The sequence below is a fragment of the Lynx rufus genome, unplaced genomic scaffold, assembly GCF_022079265.1.
Source record: "Lynx rufus isolate CCGP_SWC_20201006 ecotype Redwood Valley unplaced genomic scaffold, mLynRuf1.p SCAF_1, whole genome shotgun sequence".
Taxonomy (NCBI): Eukaryota; Metazoa; Chordata; class Mammalia; order Carnivora; family Felidae; genus Lynx; species Lynx rufus.
The window spans coordinates 125,437,628-125,454,251 of NW_025814823.1; the positions used below are offsets into that span (position 1 = coordinate 125,437,628).

At 38.7% G+C, this 16,624-nt stretch overlaps 1 protein-coding gene across 3 annotated transcripts in view; it reads left to right on the top strand.

Annotated features, from left to right (window-relative positions):
- GPBP1 (GC-rich promoter binding protein 1) overlaps positions 1 to 16,624 on the top strand; it is a 76,677-nt gene that overhangs the window by 20,611 nt on the left and 39,442 nt on the right. For all 3 annotated transcript variants that reach the window (XM_047086787.1, XM_047086780.1, XM_047086797.1), the window contains exon 3: positions 11,856 to 11,975. In XM_047086787.1, coding sequence (XP_046942743.1) covers positions 11,913 to 11,975 — 63 coding nt within the window. In that variant the 5' untranslated portion in view covers positions 11,856 to 11,912. The remainder of the gene's footprint in view (positions 1 to 11,855; positions 11,976 to 16,624) is intronic.

Below are 16,624 nucleotides of genomic sequence, written 5' to 3' on the forward strand. Positions count from 1 at the left end.
TGACCTGAGCTGAAGTTGGTTGCTTAACCGACTGAGCCACCCAGACGCCCCTGTAATACTCTAGATTTCTTGTGAAGTTTTTTAATGTTTTCTTATATTTGAACGTCTAATCTATAATTTTAAGTAGAGTTCGATAACTGAAAATACTGGGCATTGTTTCATGGTCCAAACTGTAAAATAACAAACTATAGAATATTTTTCTTTAGTGTGGCCATGGTCCTTAGGCAAGTATTTTTTTTTTTCTTCTTGATGTTTATTGCAGCATTTACCATCCTTTCTTGATGATCATCACTTTACTTATTTACTTAGTTACTTATTTTATTTATTTATTTATTTTAATGTTTGTGTATTTTTGAGAGAGGGACAAAGCATGAGTAGGGGGAGAGGCAGAGAGATGGAGACACAGAATCTGAAGCAGGCTCCAGGCTCTGGGATGTCAGCACAGAGCTCGACACCTGGCCCAAACCCACAAACCGAGAGATCATGACTTGAGCTGAAGTCAGACACTTACCGACTTGAGCTGTCCAGGTTCCCCTATGATAATCACTTTAAATGTTGATTTAAAAACATTTGTAGGCTCTGCTTAAGACCTGTGGAATCAATCTATTGGGGGGGGGTGTCTCTTTTACTTCGTATTAAGGAAGTCTTAAAATCACTTAGCACTTAGTATGTGCCTACTTAAATATTAGTAAGAATTTTACAACATTGAAAAAAAATTTAAGTGGAACAGGATGTCCTAGTATTCTCAAAAATTAGAAATGTGACTCACAAAACTATAGAATAAATGTCACAGACTGATCATTTTTTAAGAATGATTTTCCTTTTATAACCTGATACATGAAGGTTATCGGCCATTTATTGTAGTATAACCCTTTGGAGATGGCATTTCACATTCAGACAGGCTCTGCTTCTTTGGGTTATGCATCTTTGGCTAGAATATTACAAAGTAAAGTAGTGCTTTCTTCTGCTCATTGCATTCTATCATTTGGCACACTATTTCAGTTTGTTCTGTGACTGATGATGTTGATTAAGGATTTCCCAGGCTATTTGCTTGGCTATTTGACTGCAGAGCTGTAGTAAGTAGTTTTTGTTTTGGAGGGTGGGAGGTACTTAGAAATTGTGTAGATAACCTCTTCTTCCTTTAATTTTTCATTGTGTGCCTTTATATCCAGATTCATGGTGTTTTATTCAAGGGGTTGTAGTACAGCACTCTTATTTTTATTGAACTGAAACTCACATTACATGATGTTAACCATTTTATTTTATTTTTTTTATAAATAATGCATCAATTTTATTTCAGCCTTCACCTTTTTTTTTTTTTTTACATTTTTAATGTTTATTCTTGACACACACACACACACACACACACACACACACACACACACAGCATGAGCAGGGGAAGGAGCAGAAAGAGAGGGAGACACAGAATCCAAAGCAGCCTCCAAGCTCTGAGCTGTCAGCACAGAGCTTGACACGGGGCTCGAACTCATGAACTGTGAGAATCGTGACTTGAGCTGAAATCGGATGCTTAACCGACTGAGCCACCGAGGTGTCCCAGCCATTTTATTTTATTTTAAAAATCATGTTATTTTTTAGAGGGAGAGTGTGCATGCAAGCTGGGGAGAGGGGCACAGGGAGAGGAAGAGAGAATCTCAAGCAGGCTCCATGTTCAGCCCAGAGCCCTAGACTGGGCTTGATCCATGACCCTGGGGTCATGACCTGGGCCAAAATCAAGAGTGGGATGCTCAACTGACTGAGCTATCAAGGCACCCCTGAAGTTAACCATTTTAAAACACAATTCAGTGGCATTTAGTACATTCACAATGGTGTAAAACCACTTTTATCAAGTTCCAGAACATTTTTGTCATCGTAAAAGAAAAATATGTATCCATTTAGCAGTCACTCCCTATTCCTCTGTCCCAGCAATTTTTGGCAACTAGCAGTTGGCCTATCATCTCTATGGATTTACTTATTGTTGATATTTCATATAACTAGAATTATGCAATATGTGATCTTTTGTTTGGCTTCTTTTCACCACTTAGCGTGTTTTTTTTTTTTTTTTCAACGTTTATTTATTTTTGGGACAGAGAGAGACAGAGCATGAACGGGGGAGGGGCAGAGAGAGAGGGAGACACAGAATCGGAAACAGGCTCCAGGCTCCAAGCCATCAGCCCGGAGCCCGACGTGGGGCTCGAACTCACGGACCGCGAGATCGTGACCTGGCCGAAGTCGGACGCTTAACCGACTGCGCCACCCAGGCGCCCCTTAGCGTGTTTTTGAGTTAACTCTTTTAGCATGTGTCAGTACTTCATTCCTTCTTACACTGTATATAATACCACATGTTTATACACTGATGTGTGATGGACATTTGGACATCCCACTTGTTATTGTGAGTAGAGCTGGTGTTGAACACTGGTGTGCAGGTATTTGAATACCCATTTTCAGTTCTTTTAGAGATATATACATAAATATATGTAGTATTTCTGGGTCATATGGGGTGTGTGTGTGTGTGTGTGTGTGTGTGTGTGTGTCAAGACATATATGTAACTTTTTGAGGAGTTACGGAAATTTTCCGCAGTGCTTGCATCAATTTACCTTTTTATTAACAATGTCAAAGGGTACCAATTTCTCTCATATCTTTTTTATTTATTTATTTATTAAAAAAATTTTTTTTAAATCTTTATTATTTATTTTTGAGAGAGAGAGAGTATGAGCAGGGAAGAGGCAGAGAGAGAGACACAGAATCGAAAGCAGGCTCCAGGCTCTGAGCTGGTAGCACAGAGCCCAATGTGGGGCTCAAACACACGAACTGTGAGATCATGACCTGAGCCGAAGTCGGACGCTCAACCGACTGAGCCACCCAAGCGCCCCTTTATATTTTTTATATTAGATACTTATCATATAGGATTTGCAAATATTTTTTCCCATCCTGTGAGTTGTATTTCCACTTTCTAGATAATACCCTTTGCCATAGAAGTTTTGTATTTTTATGAAGGCCATTTTCCCCCCTATTGCTATTTATGCTCTTAGTGTCATGTAAAAATCCATTGACAAATCCAAAGTCACGGAGCTTTATCGCCTATCTTCTTCTGGTAGCTTTTATTTTATTTTATTTTATTTTATTTTATTTTATTTTATTTTATTTTATTTATTTATTTTTCTGATAGCTTTTATAGTTGTTTGATGATCCATTTTGAGTTTATTTTTGTATGTGGTGTGAATAGTGTAGTCCATTGAATATCCACCAGTCTCAGCATCATTTGTTGAAAAGACTGGTCTTTCCCCCATTAAATGTTCTTAGTGTTTTGCTCAAAAATTAACTGGCCATACATGTATGACCTCATTTCTGGACTCTTTGTTCTATCCCATTGGTTTATATATCCTTATGCTACTGTGATTTTATTTTTGTAGCTTTGTAATAAGTTTTGAAACACAGAAATGTGAGTTCTGTAAATGTACTCTCCTTCACAGTTAATGTTTTAGATGTTTGGGATCCCTTGCAGTTCCAAGCGAATTTGAGAATGCCTTTTCTGTTTCTATGAAAAAGGATGTTGGAATTTTAATAGATAGTATGCATATGTTATATACTTACACTGTGGTGGGCGTTGGTATGTTTGATGGTATCCTACATGTCTTTTGTAGCTGGGGTGCAGAGATAGGTGCTAAAGCACCTGGCTCTGAGAGTCCTCAATACACCAGGCTCAGCCCCTCAAGGCTGACAAATCCAAAGGTAGAAAAGTGACTGGGGGTGAAACAAGAAAGGAATTTATTTCATTGAGGCCAACACCAGGAAGACTGTGGACTATCATCTCAAAGATGATTTGTAAAATAACCAAAAATACTTCCGGGTTTTGCATAAGGAGAATGTATGCCAAGGAGAATGTGAGATAATTAAAATTTTAATAAAATTAAAAGAATTAATGGAAAAATCCATGGTGAACACAATGTAAAAGTGTAAATGAATATCAAGATCAGTAAGTTATCTTTTCTAAAGATAGCAGATCTTTTCACACATGGGTCAAACAAGGAACCAACTTTTAGTGCTCACAGGTTGCAGCTTTTAATAAGACTTGACGAAAGATTTATGGGTTACAGAAACTAATTTCAGTGCAATACAATAGGAGTTTTATTTCTGCTGTCTGCACATACTGCTACTTTGAGAGCTTTTCAAACAAGAGCCACTTTTACCTAAGTAGAGACACCTTTAACCATGTTCAGCTAGTGTTTTGTTGGAGATGCATGTCTGAAGACAAAAAGGAATAAAAATAAAGGAAAATTAAAAAGTAATTTAACTCTCCCAGTCTTTGCCTGTTGGGTCTTTGTTGGGGAATTTCTTGAATGGTTAGCCACACGGTTTACAACTTAGATTTCATTTCCTGCTCTTGTTGAAACTAAAGATCAATCTGAAGTGAAAGTTGAGGGTTTTCTCAGGGTTTTTTTCTGAGCAGGTGTCTTGATCTGGGCATATATGTGTGGTTTTCTAAGTCTCCTGGTATAAGGGAGTTCTCTGCAATGTCATAATTTCCCAGAGAAATTCTCTATTGGCCTTTATTTACAGCCTTTGGGTGTGCTGTTGTTTACTCAATTATAAACCTTGGTCCCAGGGAGGAGGTTGTTGATTTGCTGTATAATGTTTTGGAGGAATGCCTCTAGCTTAGCGGTTTTTCCTTGCATGGTAGGTAAAACAAAGGCAGCTACCTCAGGTCATTCCTTAGCTCCCAGACAGGTTTATACAGACAAACATAATCCTTTGAGAATAAGGTCTACTTGACTCCAGAAGCAAACCTGGGTTTCACACTGGCTTCAGGACCTCCACTATGCTAGGGAGAGATGGGAGTCCATGACAAATAAAAACGCTATAAACCTTTTCTACTGTTTTTAAGTTTGCGTTTTCTGGATTCATTGTTTGCTTGATTGCTGTAAGCCTTTTGATTGTTTCAGAGTACTGACAAAGCTGATTTTGACAGATTTTGCTTGACTTTTTGGTGTTTCTGTGAAGGGGTAGGCTCTTGGAGTTCCTTTTTTGGTCATTTTTGTGTTGATGTCCTTCACATGTGTTTTCTTATTTTAATGTCCGTCTTGTCCCTGATTTGGCCACTGGGAACCCATTCATGCTGGTTTCTATGTCCTTTTGATATTTTGTAATCATTATTTAGACATTTCTTTGCTTTTTGCTAAAATAAAATATTCTGGGCTTATTTTGTCATCTTCTTTCCCCAGCCCTGGAATCAGCTATTTTTCAAAGCCCTGGTTTTGTTTAGTGGAAAACCATTTTTAGAAGCCGAGGCCCAGTGTTAAGTATGCTCATTGCTATTGGAGTCACTATGCTCAGGCTCTCTCATTGCAGAGTTGGGGGAGGTATATATACATAAACAGGAATATTTACCTTTATGGTTATATGTGAACATTAGTATCTTAATATTATTTTTTAGTATCTTAACATTGTTAATATGACTGAATTAATTGTTCATGATAGTGATACATTACAACACCATAGCATTCTCTTCAGTTTTCACCCTTTCTTTTACTAGTTGCTGTGTTCTTTGAATAGTATGAAACTTACCTTTAATTATTCTGAATACTTACTTGATTATTTCCCCTGTATATAATCAGTTTTCTGTTGTAGCCATTGTCACCTGCCCCATGTGGATACCTACCTCTCCCAGCTTAGCCTCTTGACTGTGATCACTCCTTTCTTCCCCCGCACATGGATGCCTTCCTTACTACTCTTTTGGGCTCAGTGTCCCATCCCTGACTGTCCCTCTCCGTGGATACCCTTCCTCACTTTGTTTTGATATCGACATCCTGTGCTGGGCCACTCCCAGGTGTTGATACCCTCTTACTGACTCTGCCTGTTAAGATCTGGATCCCCTGGCTCCTCTGCTTTTCTCCCATATAATAACTGCGATAGTAAGTGGGAAGAGGAAGACCCACTTTTTAAATAAAATCTAATATATTAAACTGAGCTTATACTAAAAAAGTATTTCACAGGTGAATTTGAATAGTTGTTTTTTGGTTCTTACCTTATTAATGAAGGATTGTGAATAGTTTGGCTAAATGAAAAAGTTAACCTTGTTAAAGGGTTCTATGTAGATAGTCTGATAATAAAGGGTAGTTGTGTTTTTAGAACTTTAATAGTTATCAAGTTGAATCTTGAAAGGTAATTGGTAGTTGTCTTAAATTTTGATAAAGAGAAGAAACATTTTGGTGTTAACTTACCAAAGTCAACCAACCTAGTAACTGAGTTGATTTGAATCTAGGTCAGAGTCTGAAGCCTGTGTTCTTTCTTAAAAATCTTTCTTAGTTAAAAAGTTAAAATGCCTTAGCTGTTAGTTGGTTTTGCATGTTTTTGACGTGCTTTGTGACTGAAAGTTTATTTATGGTGTCTGAAATGTAAACCATTATAAAGATAGTAAATTTACTGTTCATTTAAATTTGAGGTTTTCATTGAAAATATTTGGCACAAACTTTTGGTGGGTCCAGAAGTAAAAGCATTATAGGAATTAGGAAAAATCATATTACTTGTGTACTTTTTGCCACAGTGCATTTTTCAATCAGAAGAACTCCATTTTGGATATTTAAGTCTGGTGCGTACACTTATAAATATACAGTATTTCAATTAGGGTTTTTTCAGAACCAGTTTTCCCCTGGAGAATTTTTTTAATAGTTGATGTTTTAGACTGAAGGCATTTATTCATGAACAGGTTGTAAGTTGGTTGAGATTAGAAATTAGTATTTTCGGGGCGCCTGGGTGGCGCAGTCGGTTAAGCGTCCGACTTCAGCCAGGTCACGATCTCGCGGTCCGTGAGTTCGAGCCCCGCGTCGGGCTCTGGGCTGATGGCTCGGAGCCTGGAGCCTGTTTCCGATTCTGTGTCTCCCTCTCTCTCTGCCCCTCCCCCGTTCATGCTCTGTCTCTCTGTCCCAAAAATAAATAAATAAAAAAAAAAAAAAAGAAATTAGTATTTTCATACCATCAGCTTTTTTTGTAATTTTATTAAAAAAAATTTTTTTAATGTTTATTTATTTTTGAGAGAGACAGAGTGTGAGTGGGGGCGGGGGTGCAGAGAGAGACTGAGACACAGAATCTGAAGCAGGCTCCAGCCTCTGAGCTGTCAGCACAGAGCCAGATGCGGGGATCGAACCCACAAGCTGTGAGATTATGACCCGAAGTCGGACGCTCAACTGACTGAACTACCGAAGCGCCCCCATACCATCAGCTTTTAAAACTCTTAATTATTTATGTCTACATGGGCCCATCAGACCTAATGGATCTGGTGGAAGTTTCCTAATAACCTGGAATTACTGGTTATTTACATCCTCCCACCCCAGCAGTTTCCTGTAAGTACTAGTTTTTATATACAAACATTTTTGATGAGCGTATTTCTGATACTGTTTGTATTCATTTGTGTTAAGAAACAATTCATCATAGTAAATTTAAAGATCAAATTGGTTTTATTCAGTTTCATGAATGGGGTAGCATTCTATCTATCAAATAGATAAGAGCTCCTAGGAGCTGTACAAAATGGCAGGCTTTTATAGGCAGAAGAGGCTAGGGACAGGGAAAAAGTGGACTACTATATCTTCCATTAGGGAATGGAAGGGGTCTATCAGGTGATTACCTCACTAGTGCTGACCAAGAAATTCCAGACTGACCAGCTAAGATTTGATTTTTGGGAAGGTCTGAAAGCACAGTCAGGTTACATAGTAATAAGTCTTGGTTTGTTTTGTTTTGTTTTTTTTTTTCAACGTTTATTTATTTTTGGGGGACAGAGAGAGACAGAGCATGAACGGGGGAGGGGCAGAGAGAGAGGGAGACACAGAATCGGAAACAGGCTCCAGGCTCCGAGCCATCAGCCCAGAGCCTGACGCGGGGCTCGAACTCACGGACCGCGAGATCGTGACCTGGCTGAAGTCGGACGCTTAACCGACTGCGCCACCCAGGCGCCCCAAGTCTTGGTTTGTTGATGTGGGGCTTAGAATAAGTGACTCAGTTTGGGTCTTTGTGTTTCTTTTTAACGTTTACTAGGGAAGCCATAACAAAAACAAACTGAGTGTCTTAAATAAATTTATTTTCTCACAGTTTTGGAAGTTTAAAGTCCAAGATCAAGATGCCAACAGAGTTGGTTTCCTCTGAGACTTCTCTCCTTGGTTTGCAGATGACCACCCTCTTGTTGCCTCTTCACATGGTCTCTTTTCTGTGCAACCCTGGTGTCTTTCATTGTGTCCAAATTTTCTCCTCTTATTAGGGCACAGAGAATTGGAATGGGACCCACCCTAACACCCTCATTTAAGTTAATCATCTGATTAAAGCCTTTATCTCCAAATATGGTTACATTCTGAGGTTGGGCAGTTAAAACTTGGATATGGGAGTTTGTGGGGGCAAGGGGGCACAATTTGTCTCCTAATATTATGCAGGGAAAGTAAGAATGAATTCTGATGGCACTAAGTGTGGCTGAAAAGAAAATGATAGGGTGGCACTTTTGAAAATTTAATTTGCCTTTATACAGGTAAGGGGGTAAAATTTCTTGTAGCCTCCTAAGTTCCCTGGTTTGGGGCACTGTAAATTAGACTGACAAAAGACAGATTAACAAGAGAAAACAAATAAAAGTTTATTAGAATATTCTCTCATAGGGGAGTAATTTAGGGATGGTTAGAATTTGCTAAATAACTCTTTACCTAATTCCATTGGGGAGAGAGAGGGAGGGGAGAAAGGGCAGTAATGGAAAAACAAGATGGCTTGGGAAAGATAGGTAAATGGACCCTTAGGAAAATTGATGGGAGAAATGATAGTTTGTGGCAATATCTCCGTTTGGGACTGAATTTTTTTTTTTTTTTTTTTTTTTTCCTTTGTAGAGAAGAGTTGCTCCAGGGGAGCGGAATCATAAATCCTTTGGGAGGCTCTGCTTTTAGATAGATAAGGGATTTCAGGAACTAAAATGCCTTTAGCTCAAAACTGTTAGGTTAAAATGGCATATTTTGGGGTGGCATAATTCCTTCACACACTGTGTAAATGTCTTAATAATTAAGCGTTTTTTACCTTTTTTTTTCAGAACGTGAAAATTTCTACCATTAGCTATTCCTACTTTGTTCTTTAAAAACTAGGTTCAAATCACATTTAAAGATATTGCAGAAATGAATATGTAATAACAGTGATTTGCCACCTAGGGATTGTTTTTAGCATATAAGTTAGCGAAGATTGTTTAAAATAAGCTTTAAATTATTGGTTATTTTAGGTTATCTGCATTTCCCTGTGAATTTTTGATATAAAGTATAAAAACTTTTTATTCCCATTCAGTTACTGAAACTGTAATTTTAAAGAGTTTCCAACAAAAAGTTGTTGGAAAAGTAACATCTTGTCACAAACATCACAGAGCAGCTTAGTTTGTAGCTTCATTTCAGAATAGATAATGAAAATCCTTTACATATCCAAAGACACTTAAGTTTTACTTTTAATTTCAGAAAACTTGAAAATGTAGTGTAAGATGACAGAATTAGAGTTTACTGGATTGTTTGAATTTTTATGTAGTTAAGTATACTCTTCCATTTGTTTCATAAATGTATTACTGGAATTTGTCTCATATTTTTCAGATTTTATCAAGGTTTTTCCACGTTGGGCTCATGGCTCATACGAGCATTTAGTATTTGAACATTTTCATTACCATAGTGAGTTAACCATTTGTATCTATTTCTGTATCTGGCCACTCTTAACCTTAACCTTTAAATTTTTAAATAGGTCCCTACTGTTCGGAATAGTAAAAAAAAGACTACTTCCGTAATATTTGAGAGTGTTTTTTAAAAAGTATTTTAGCAAGTTGGTGTGACTGAAGGATTCTGCCATAGAAATTATATTTGAAAGAATTTGGAAAAAGGAAGATTAACAATGGTATCGATTATTTTTTTTTTTTAATTTCACTGTTGAGATTATGCATTTGTAAATACATTAGTCATTAGTAAACTCAGACCTTGGTAATGCATAGAAAATTTGATTCCTTCATCAACTGGTAGTCTAAGCTTTATAATGAAAGGAGTACAGTTGTCCAGTTGGCTTCTGCATTATTTAAAACAAACAGAGGCGCCTGGGTGGCTTGGTCAGTTAAGCATCTGACTTCGGCTCAGGTCATGATCTCGCAGTCCGTGAGTTCGAGCCCCGCGTCGGGCTCTGTGCTGACAGCTCAGAGCCTGGAGCCTGTTTCAGATTCTGTGTCTCCCTCTTTCTCTGCCCCTCCCCTGTTCATGCTCTGTCTCTGCCTCAAAAATAAAAATAAACGTTAAAAAAAAAATAAACAAAAACTATGAATTTCCTGTTTAGATTGGGCTGGCAACTTGAAACTTTGATGGAGTTGATAGAGGCACCCAAAAAGTTAAATTTAGAGTGCAGAAAAGCTGTAGCTCCTGAAATATTTAAGATGACTGTTGTGATGATTATAATTTTAAACAGCCATTTTAATTATGGGCATTTTCAAATACACATGTGACTAGGGAAGAAGTATTTATACACCTCCTTGTACTACCATTTATAAACATGTGCAGCCTTTTTTTAGGAAAAAAAAATTTTTTTTAACATTTACTCATTTTTGAGGGACAGAGAGACAACAGGAGTGGGGGAGGGGCAGAGAGCGAGAGCGAAACAGAATCCGAAGCAGGCTCCAGGCTCTGAGCTGATAGCACAGAGACTGACGCGGGGCCCAAACTCATGAACTGTGAGATCATGACCTGAGCTAAAGCCAGACGCTCAACCGACTGAGCCACCCAGGTGTCCCAGCCTGTACCCCTGTTGAACATTATATGATTTTTAAAGCAAATTAAAAAAAAATGCTTATTTATTTTGAGAGGGAGACCGTACTCATGTCTGAGCAGGGGAGGGGCAGAGAGAGAATCCCAAGCAGGCTCTTCTTCTTTGTCCACTTAGAGCCCCACTGGGGCTCAATCTGAGAAACTGAAATCATGACCTGAGTCTATATCAAGAATCGGGACTCTTAACTGACTGAGCCACCCCAGGTACCCCTAAAGCTAATTTTAAAGCAGATCCCAGGTGGATCAGTTTAATAGACTTCAGTATTTCTTTTAAATACCACCATCACACCATTATTATATCTAAATTGACTAATAATTTCTTAATGTCATTTAATGTTCACTTCATGTTTAAATTTTTGATTCATAATATTCATTCTTTAAAGGTTGGTTGGTTTGAGTAAGGATCTGTATAAGGCCCACCTGTTGTGTTTGATTATTTGCATATTGACAGCCATTTATTTGTTGGGGGAAAAAAAAAAAACGCGGATCATTTGACCTGTCCAGTATCCTGTGATCTGGATTTGCTGGGTTATTTCCCTCAGATGTCCTTAATTTGTTCCTCTTTGTTGAGCTTCCTGAAAGTTGGTAGTTAGATCAGATTTCAGGTTACATCTGGGGTGGGAGCAAGAATGTATTATAGGTAACATTGTTGTGCATCTTCATGTGTCACATCTAGAGACACTTGATGTCTAGTCTATTTGTGATTAGACCATTGTAATTTTAAAAAATAAGGTTTACTGAGGTATAGTTTACTTACACTGAAGTTGGCCAGTATTAAGTGTACAATTTGATTTTTGACAGATGGGTACATTTGTATAACTACAATCAAGATAAAAACCCTGTTAGCTCAAAAACTTCCTCCTTCCCTTTGCAGTCATACCCGTATGCCTCAGGCCCCACTCTTCTGATCTAGTTTTTGTTACTATATTTTTGCCTATTTCAGAATTTCATTATAATTGGAATCTTACAGTAGTAAGATCATTGTCACTCAGAAGAGAGCATAAGAAGATAAATTGGGCAAGGAGCTCCAGGTCTAATTTCCTTCCATTTTTATGTGACAGGGACTTGCCATGAGGTGTTGAAGCCTTGTTTCACTGAGTTGGAGAGACTGGACCTAAATGGCGCAGCATGACTTTGCTCCAGCCTGGCTTAATTTTCCTACTCCACCATCATCAACAAAGGTACTCTTTCTTGCATTTCTCTTTGTCTTTTTGTGTGCCTCTCAGTTCATGTTCTACACAAAGGTAGCTTAAATGTGAAGCCTTAGTATTTTTGAGGAGAAAATTTGTGTTACCATCTAAATTCTTTCTTTTTTTTTAATGTTTATTTTTGAGAGAGACAGAATGCAAGTGGGGGAGGATCAGAGAGAGGCGGGGGGCACAGAATGTGAAGCAGGCTCCAGCCTCCGAGCTGTCAGCACAGAGACCGACACGGGGCTTGAACTCACGAACCATGAGATCACGACCTGAGCCCAAGTCGGACGCTCAATCGACTGAGCCACCCAGGCGCCCCAAAATTATTTCATGTTGAATTTGTCAGTTTTAGTATACCATCACCATACTTGTTTCATTTACTTTGGTTGTCTTTTGTGCTAATCAAATTTGTACACATTTTGTTTTTTCTTTTAAAGTTTATTTATTTATTTGAGCCCATGCATGTGCAAGGGAGTGAGAGAGAGAATCCCAAGCAGACTGCATGCTGTCAGCACAGAGCCCGCTCAGGGCTCTGTCCCATAAACCCTGTTATCAAGATGATTGTAAATTGAAATCCGGAGACAGAAGCTTAACTGACTGAGCCCCCCAGGCATCCCCCACACATTTTTATTCAGACCTGTTGGATACATTGAACTTTACTTTTGCATCTTACCTTTGCCTATACTATTTTTCAAAGAAAAATTTTTTTAATATTTATTTTGAGAGAGGGAGAGACAGCACGTGAGCAGGGAAGGGGCAGAGAGAAAGGGAGAGGCTCCAGGTTCTGAGTTGTCAGCACAGGGCCCAACGAGGGCTCAAATTCCCCAGCTGTGAGATTATGACCTGAGGCAAAGTTGAACGCATAACCTGCTAAGCCACCCAAGGCCCCCTATCTGTACTATTCTTTTTTTTTTTTTTTTTTTAAATTTTTTTTCAACGTTTATTTATTTTTGGGACAGAGAGAGACAGAGCATGAACGGGAGAGGGGCAGAGAGAGAGGGAGACACAGAATCGGAAACAGGCTCCAGGCTCCGGGCCATCAGCCCAGAGCCTGACGCGGGGCTCGAACTCACGGACCGCGAGATCGTGACCTGGCTGAAGTCGGACGCCCAACCGACTGCGCCACCCAGGCGCCCCTATCTGTACTATTCTTAAGAAAAATTTGAGGACTTTGAAGTCTTTCCATGCAACCAGAAGACTTTTTCGGATACATAAGACTTTGGCACAGCTCTAAAATTTCAGGAGTAATGAAAACTTTGCAGTGTTATAGATGAGGCCTCAGTAATCTAAGAAATGTTCCTTTTACTTAAAAACCCAAACATAATAGTTGGAATAAGACTTGTGAGGCACTGCAGTTGTCTTCCACTTAAAGACTTTTAGGTGTGGTGCCTGGATGGCTCAGTCCGTTTTGTCCGACTTTGGCCCAGGTCATGATCTCATGGTTCCTGAGTTTGAGCCCTACATCAGGTGTCTGCTGTCAGCCCTGAACCCGCTTCTGATCCTCTGTCTCCCTCTTTCTCTGCCCTTCTCCGTCTCAAAAATAAACACTTAAAAAGCTTGCTAAGTAAGAGAGGGACCTTGGAATTTGTTAGAATCCATCTGTCTGGCTTAATAGTTGTCTTTGACTTTGTTTTTTCCATAACGCAAAGGAATTGAGAGAGTCTTAATCATCTGTTTGCCTGTTAATCATACTCTACCATGCTAAGGTGTTCACCTAGGACCTTTTGAGGTACAGACAGTTCTTACAAAAACAGTTTGTTAAAAGTAGCTCTTATGGGAACAATTTTTGTACTTTGGAAAGTCGTTCCTCAGGACATGTCAGATCATAATAATTGGTCCATAGTTTTGGCTCATAATTTTGTACAGATGGATTCTCTGGAAGGTTAATTGAGTTCCTTGTTGTTCATACAATTACTGTGAGCCTAGACTAGAATCCAGGGTGCATTTCCTATTCCATTTCTTGACATAGGACTTATTTTGGAATGCTGTCAAATGATTAAACATCTCATTTCATAGCCTATAAAATGGGATTTGAGATTGGAGACTTCTGTTGATTAAGCTACTGAGATCACTTAAAAAAAATTTTTTTTTTTTAACGTTTATTTATTTTTGAGAGAGCATGAGAAGAGGAGGGGAGAGAAGGGGGACACAGAATCCGAAGCAGGCTCCAGGCTCTGAGCTGTCAGCACAGAGCCTGACATGGGCTCAAACCCTCTAACAGCAAGATCATGACCTGAACCGAAGTTGGATGCTTAACCGACTAAGCTACCCAGGCACCCCTGAGATCAATTTTTAATGTTTGTTTATTTTTGAGAGAGTGCAAGTGAGCATGAGTGGGGGAGGGGCAGAAAGAGGGAGACACAGAACCAGAATCAGGCTCCAGGCTCTGACCTGTCAGCACAGAGCCCTACCGGGGGCTAGAACTCACAAACCCCAAGATCATGACCTGAGCCACAGTTGGGATGCTTAACCAATTGAGCTACCAGGCGCCCCTGAGATCACTTCTTACAGATTTTCCTCCTTTCCTCTTAGGTATGGGTCTCTGCAGTTTGCTCCTCACCCTGTTAAACCCAGCTGCTCTAATCTAGCCATTTAGGGGTCATTCTTAATTTGTGCCCACTTCACAGCCTGGATACGTAAGAGTTTCATGCTCCCCACCTTCCTTTTTTCTTTTTTTGTTTCCTTTTCTGAAATAGGTATAAGACTTGTTTTCATTTGCAAGCCAATTGATAAAAATTATCAGTACCTGGAAAGTTAGTTACAACATATTAAAAAGTATGGGAATACATCTTTTTTAATCAAAAGTGATTAATGTATAAATGTTATCGTCTGCCATTTTATTTATTAAAATTTTTTAGCTTTATTTACTTTGAGAGAGACAGTGTGAGCCGGGGAAGGGACAGAAAGAGAGGGAGAGAGAATCCCAAGTAGGCATCTCACTGTCAGCACAGAGCCTGATGTGAGGCTCGAACTCATGAACTGCGAGATACGACCTGAACCGAAGTTGGACATTCAACTGTGCCAGCCAGGTGCCCCTAAAAAAATTTTTTAAGTATATCCATTTATTTTGAGAGAGGGAGGAAGACAGGCAGGGCAGAGACACTGGGGGAGAGAGAATCCCAAGCAGGCTCTGCACTGTCAGCGCAGAGTCCAGTGTTAGGCTCCAACTCACTGACCTGAGCTGAAGTCAAGAGTTAGATGCTTAACTGACCGAGCCACCCAGGTGCCCCTGTGGTCTGCCATTTTAATCTGTAATTCTTTTTTATGTATGTATTTATTTGTTTTAAACTTTGATTTAGTTTTTATTTGAATTATAGTTATTTAAAGTACAATATTGGTTTTAGGAGTAGAATTCATTGATTTATCCCTTACAGTGCTCAAAAAATTGAGATTAATTTTTGTCTTTGTTCAGATGTTAATCTGAGATTTATATGTGGTGAAATCCTTACTGCTTTCCTGAACCTGACTCTTTCTGGATATAGGTCTACATGAATGATGATTTTCAAAATTGGGATTGCCTATTCTGAATCTCAATTCTAATTTGTTCTGAATTACCTACAGAAAATAGTATTTGAACTCTTAACTAGCAGTGGTTGAAATTATTTGTTTAGACCTTACCCAGACCTTTTGTGACAAACACAAAACTTTTAGTAATGACTTCGTAAACTTTCCATCTTATCCTTTCATGTCTCAAAGTCTCACTATTCATCGAGTCTCATTTATAATTAACCTCTTGTTTTCTGCCAGAGCCCTTTTAATCTTCTATGAAATAAGTGGAACAGACATTAATTGACTGTGGGTTTCTCTATTTCAACATAACAGAATTATTTCATTTATTTGTTGTTTGAAGGGATGATAAGAGGACTTGAAATAAAAAGAATGTTTTTAGAAGAGCATTTTAGCAGTTTTCTGAGGTGTGTAGAGTTTTAGCCCCATCATGTGGTGAAATTATAAACTGCATGTGGTTGATTATATGTCTGGCATAACCTTCTTTACTTGAGCTGTTGATTGGGACCCAGTAAAAAGTAAATTTTACATAATGTTTTTGTATACACACAGGTGTAACTAAAACAAAAGTCAGGATACCTGTGGTGCACTAATATATTCTCTTGTGGTTTTCTGTTCTCTTTTATTCCATTAAAAAAATGTAAATTGTTACTGATACTATCATCCTTTAATAGGTCCTGAGTTGCATTTTAAAGAACATTTAAAAAGTAACAATTTGGGGCGCCTGGGTGGCTCAGTCGGTTAAGCCTCCGACTTCGGCTCAGGTCACGATCTTGCGGTCCGTGAGTTCGAGCCCCGCGTCGGGCTCTGGGCTGATGGCTCAGAGCCTGGAGCCTGCTTCCGATTCTGTGTCTCCCTCTCTCTCTGCCCCTCCCCCGTTCATGCTCTGTCTCTCTCTGTCTCAAAAATAAAATAAAAAACATTAAAAAAAAATTAAAAAAAAAAGTAACAATTTTATTATTGAAGCATTACTGAACTGAAATGGTTGTAGATCCTGGAAAATTTTAAATAACTCTTTGGTTTAGAATCTTCTCCTTCTAGTTGTCTTACTCGAGGAAGGATGATAAAATGATCCCTGTAATAGGCTGCTCTGAAGTATCCTTTCATAGTATTGTTAGAAGGAGGAAGAC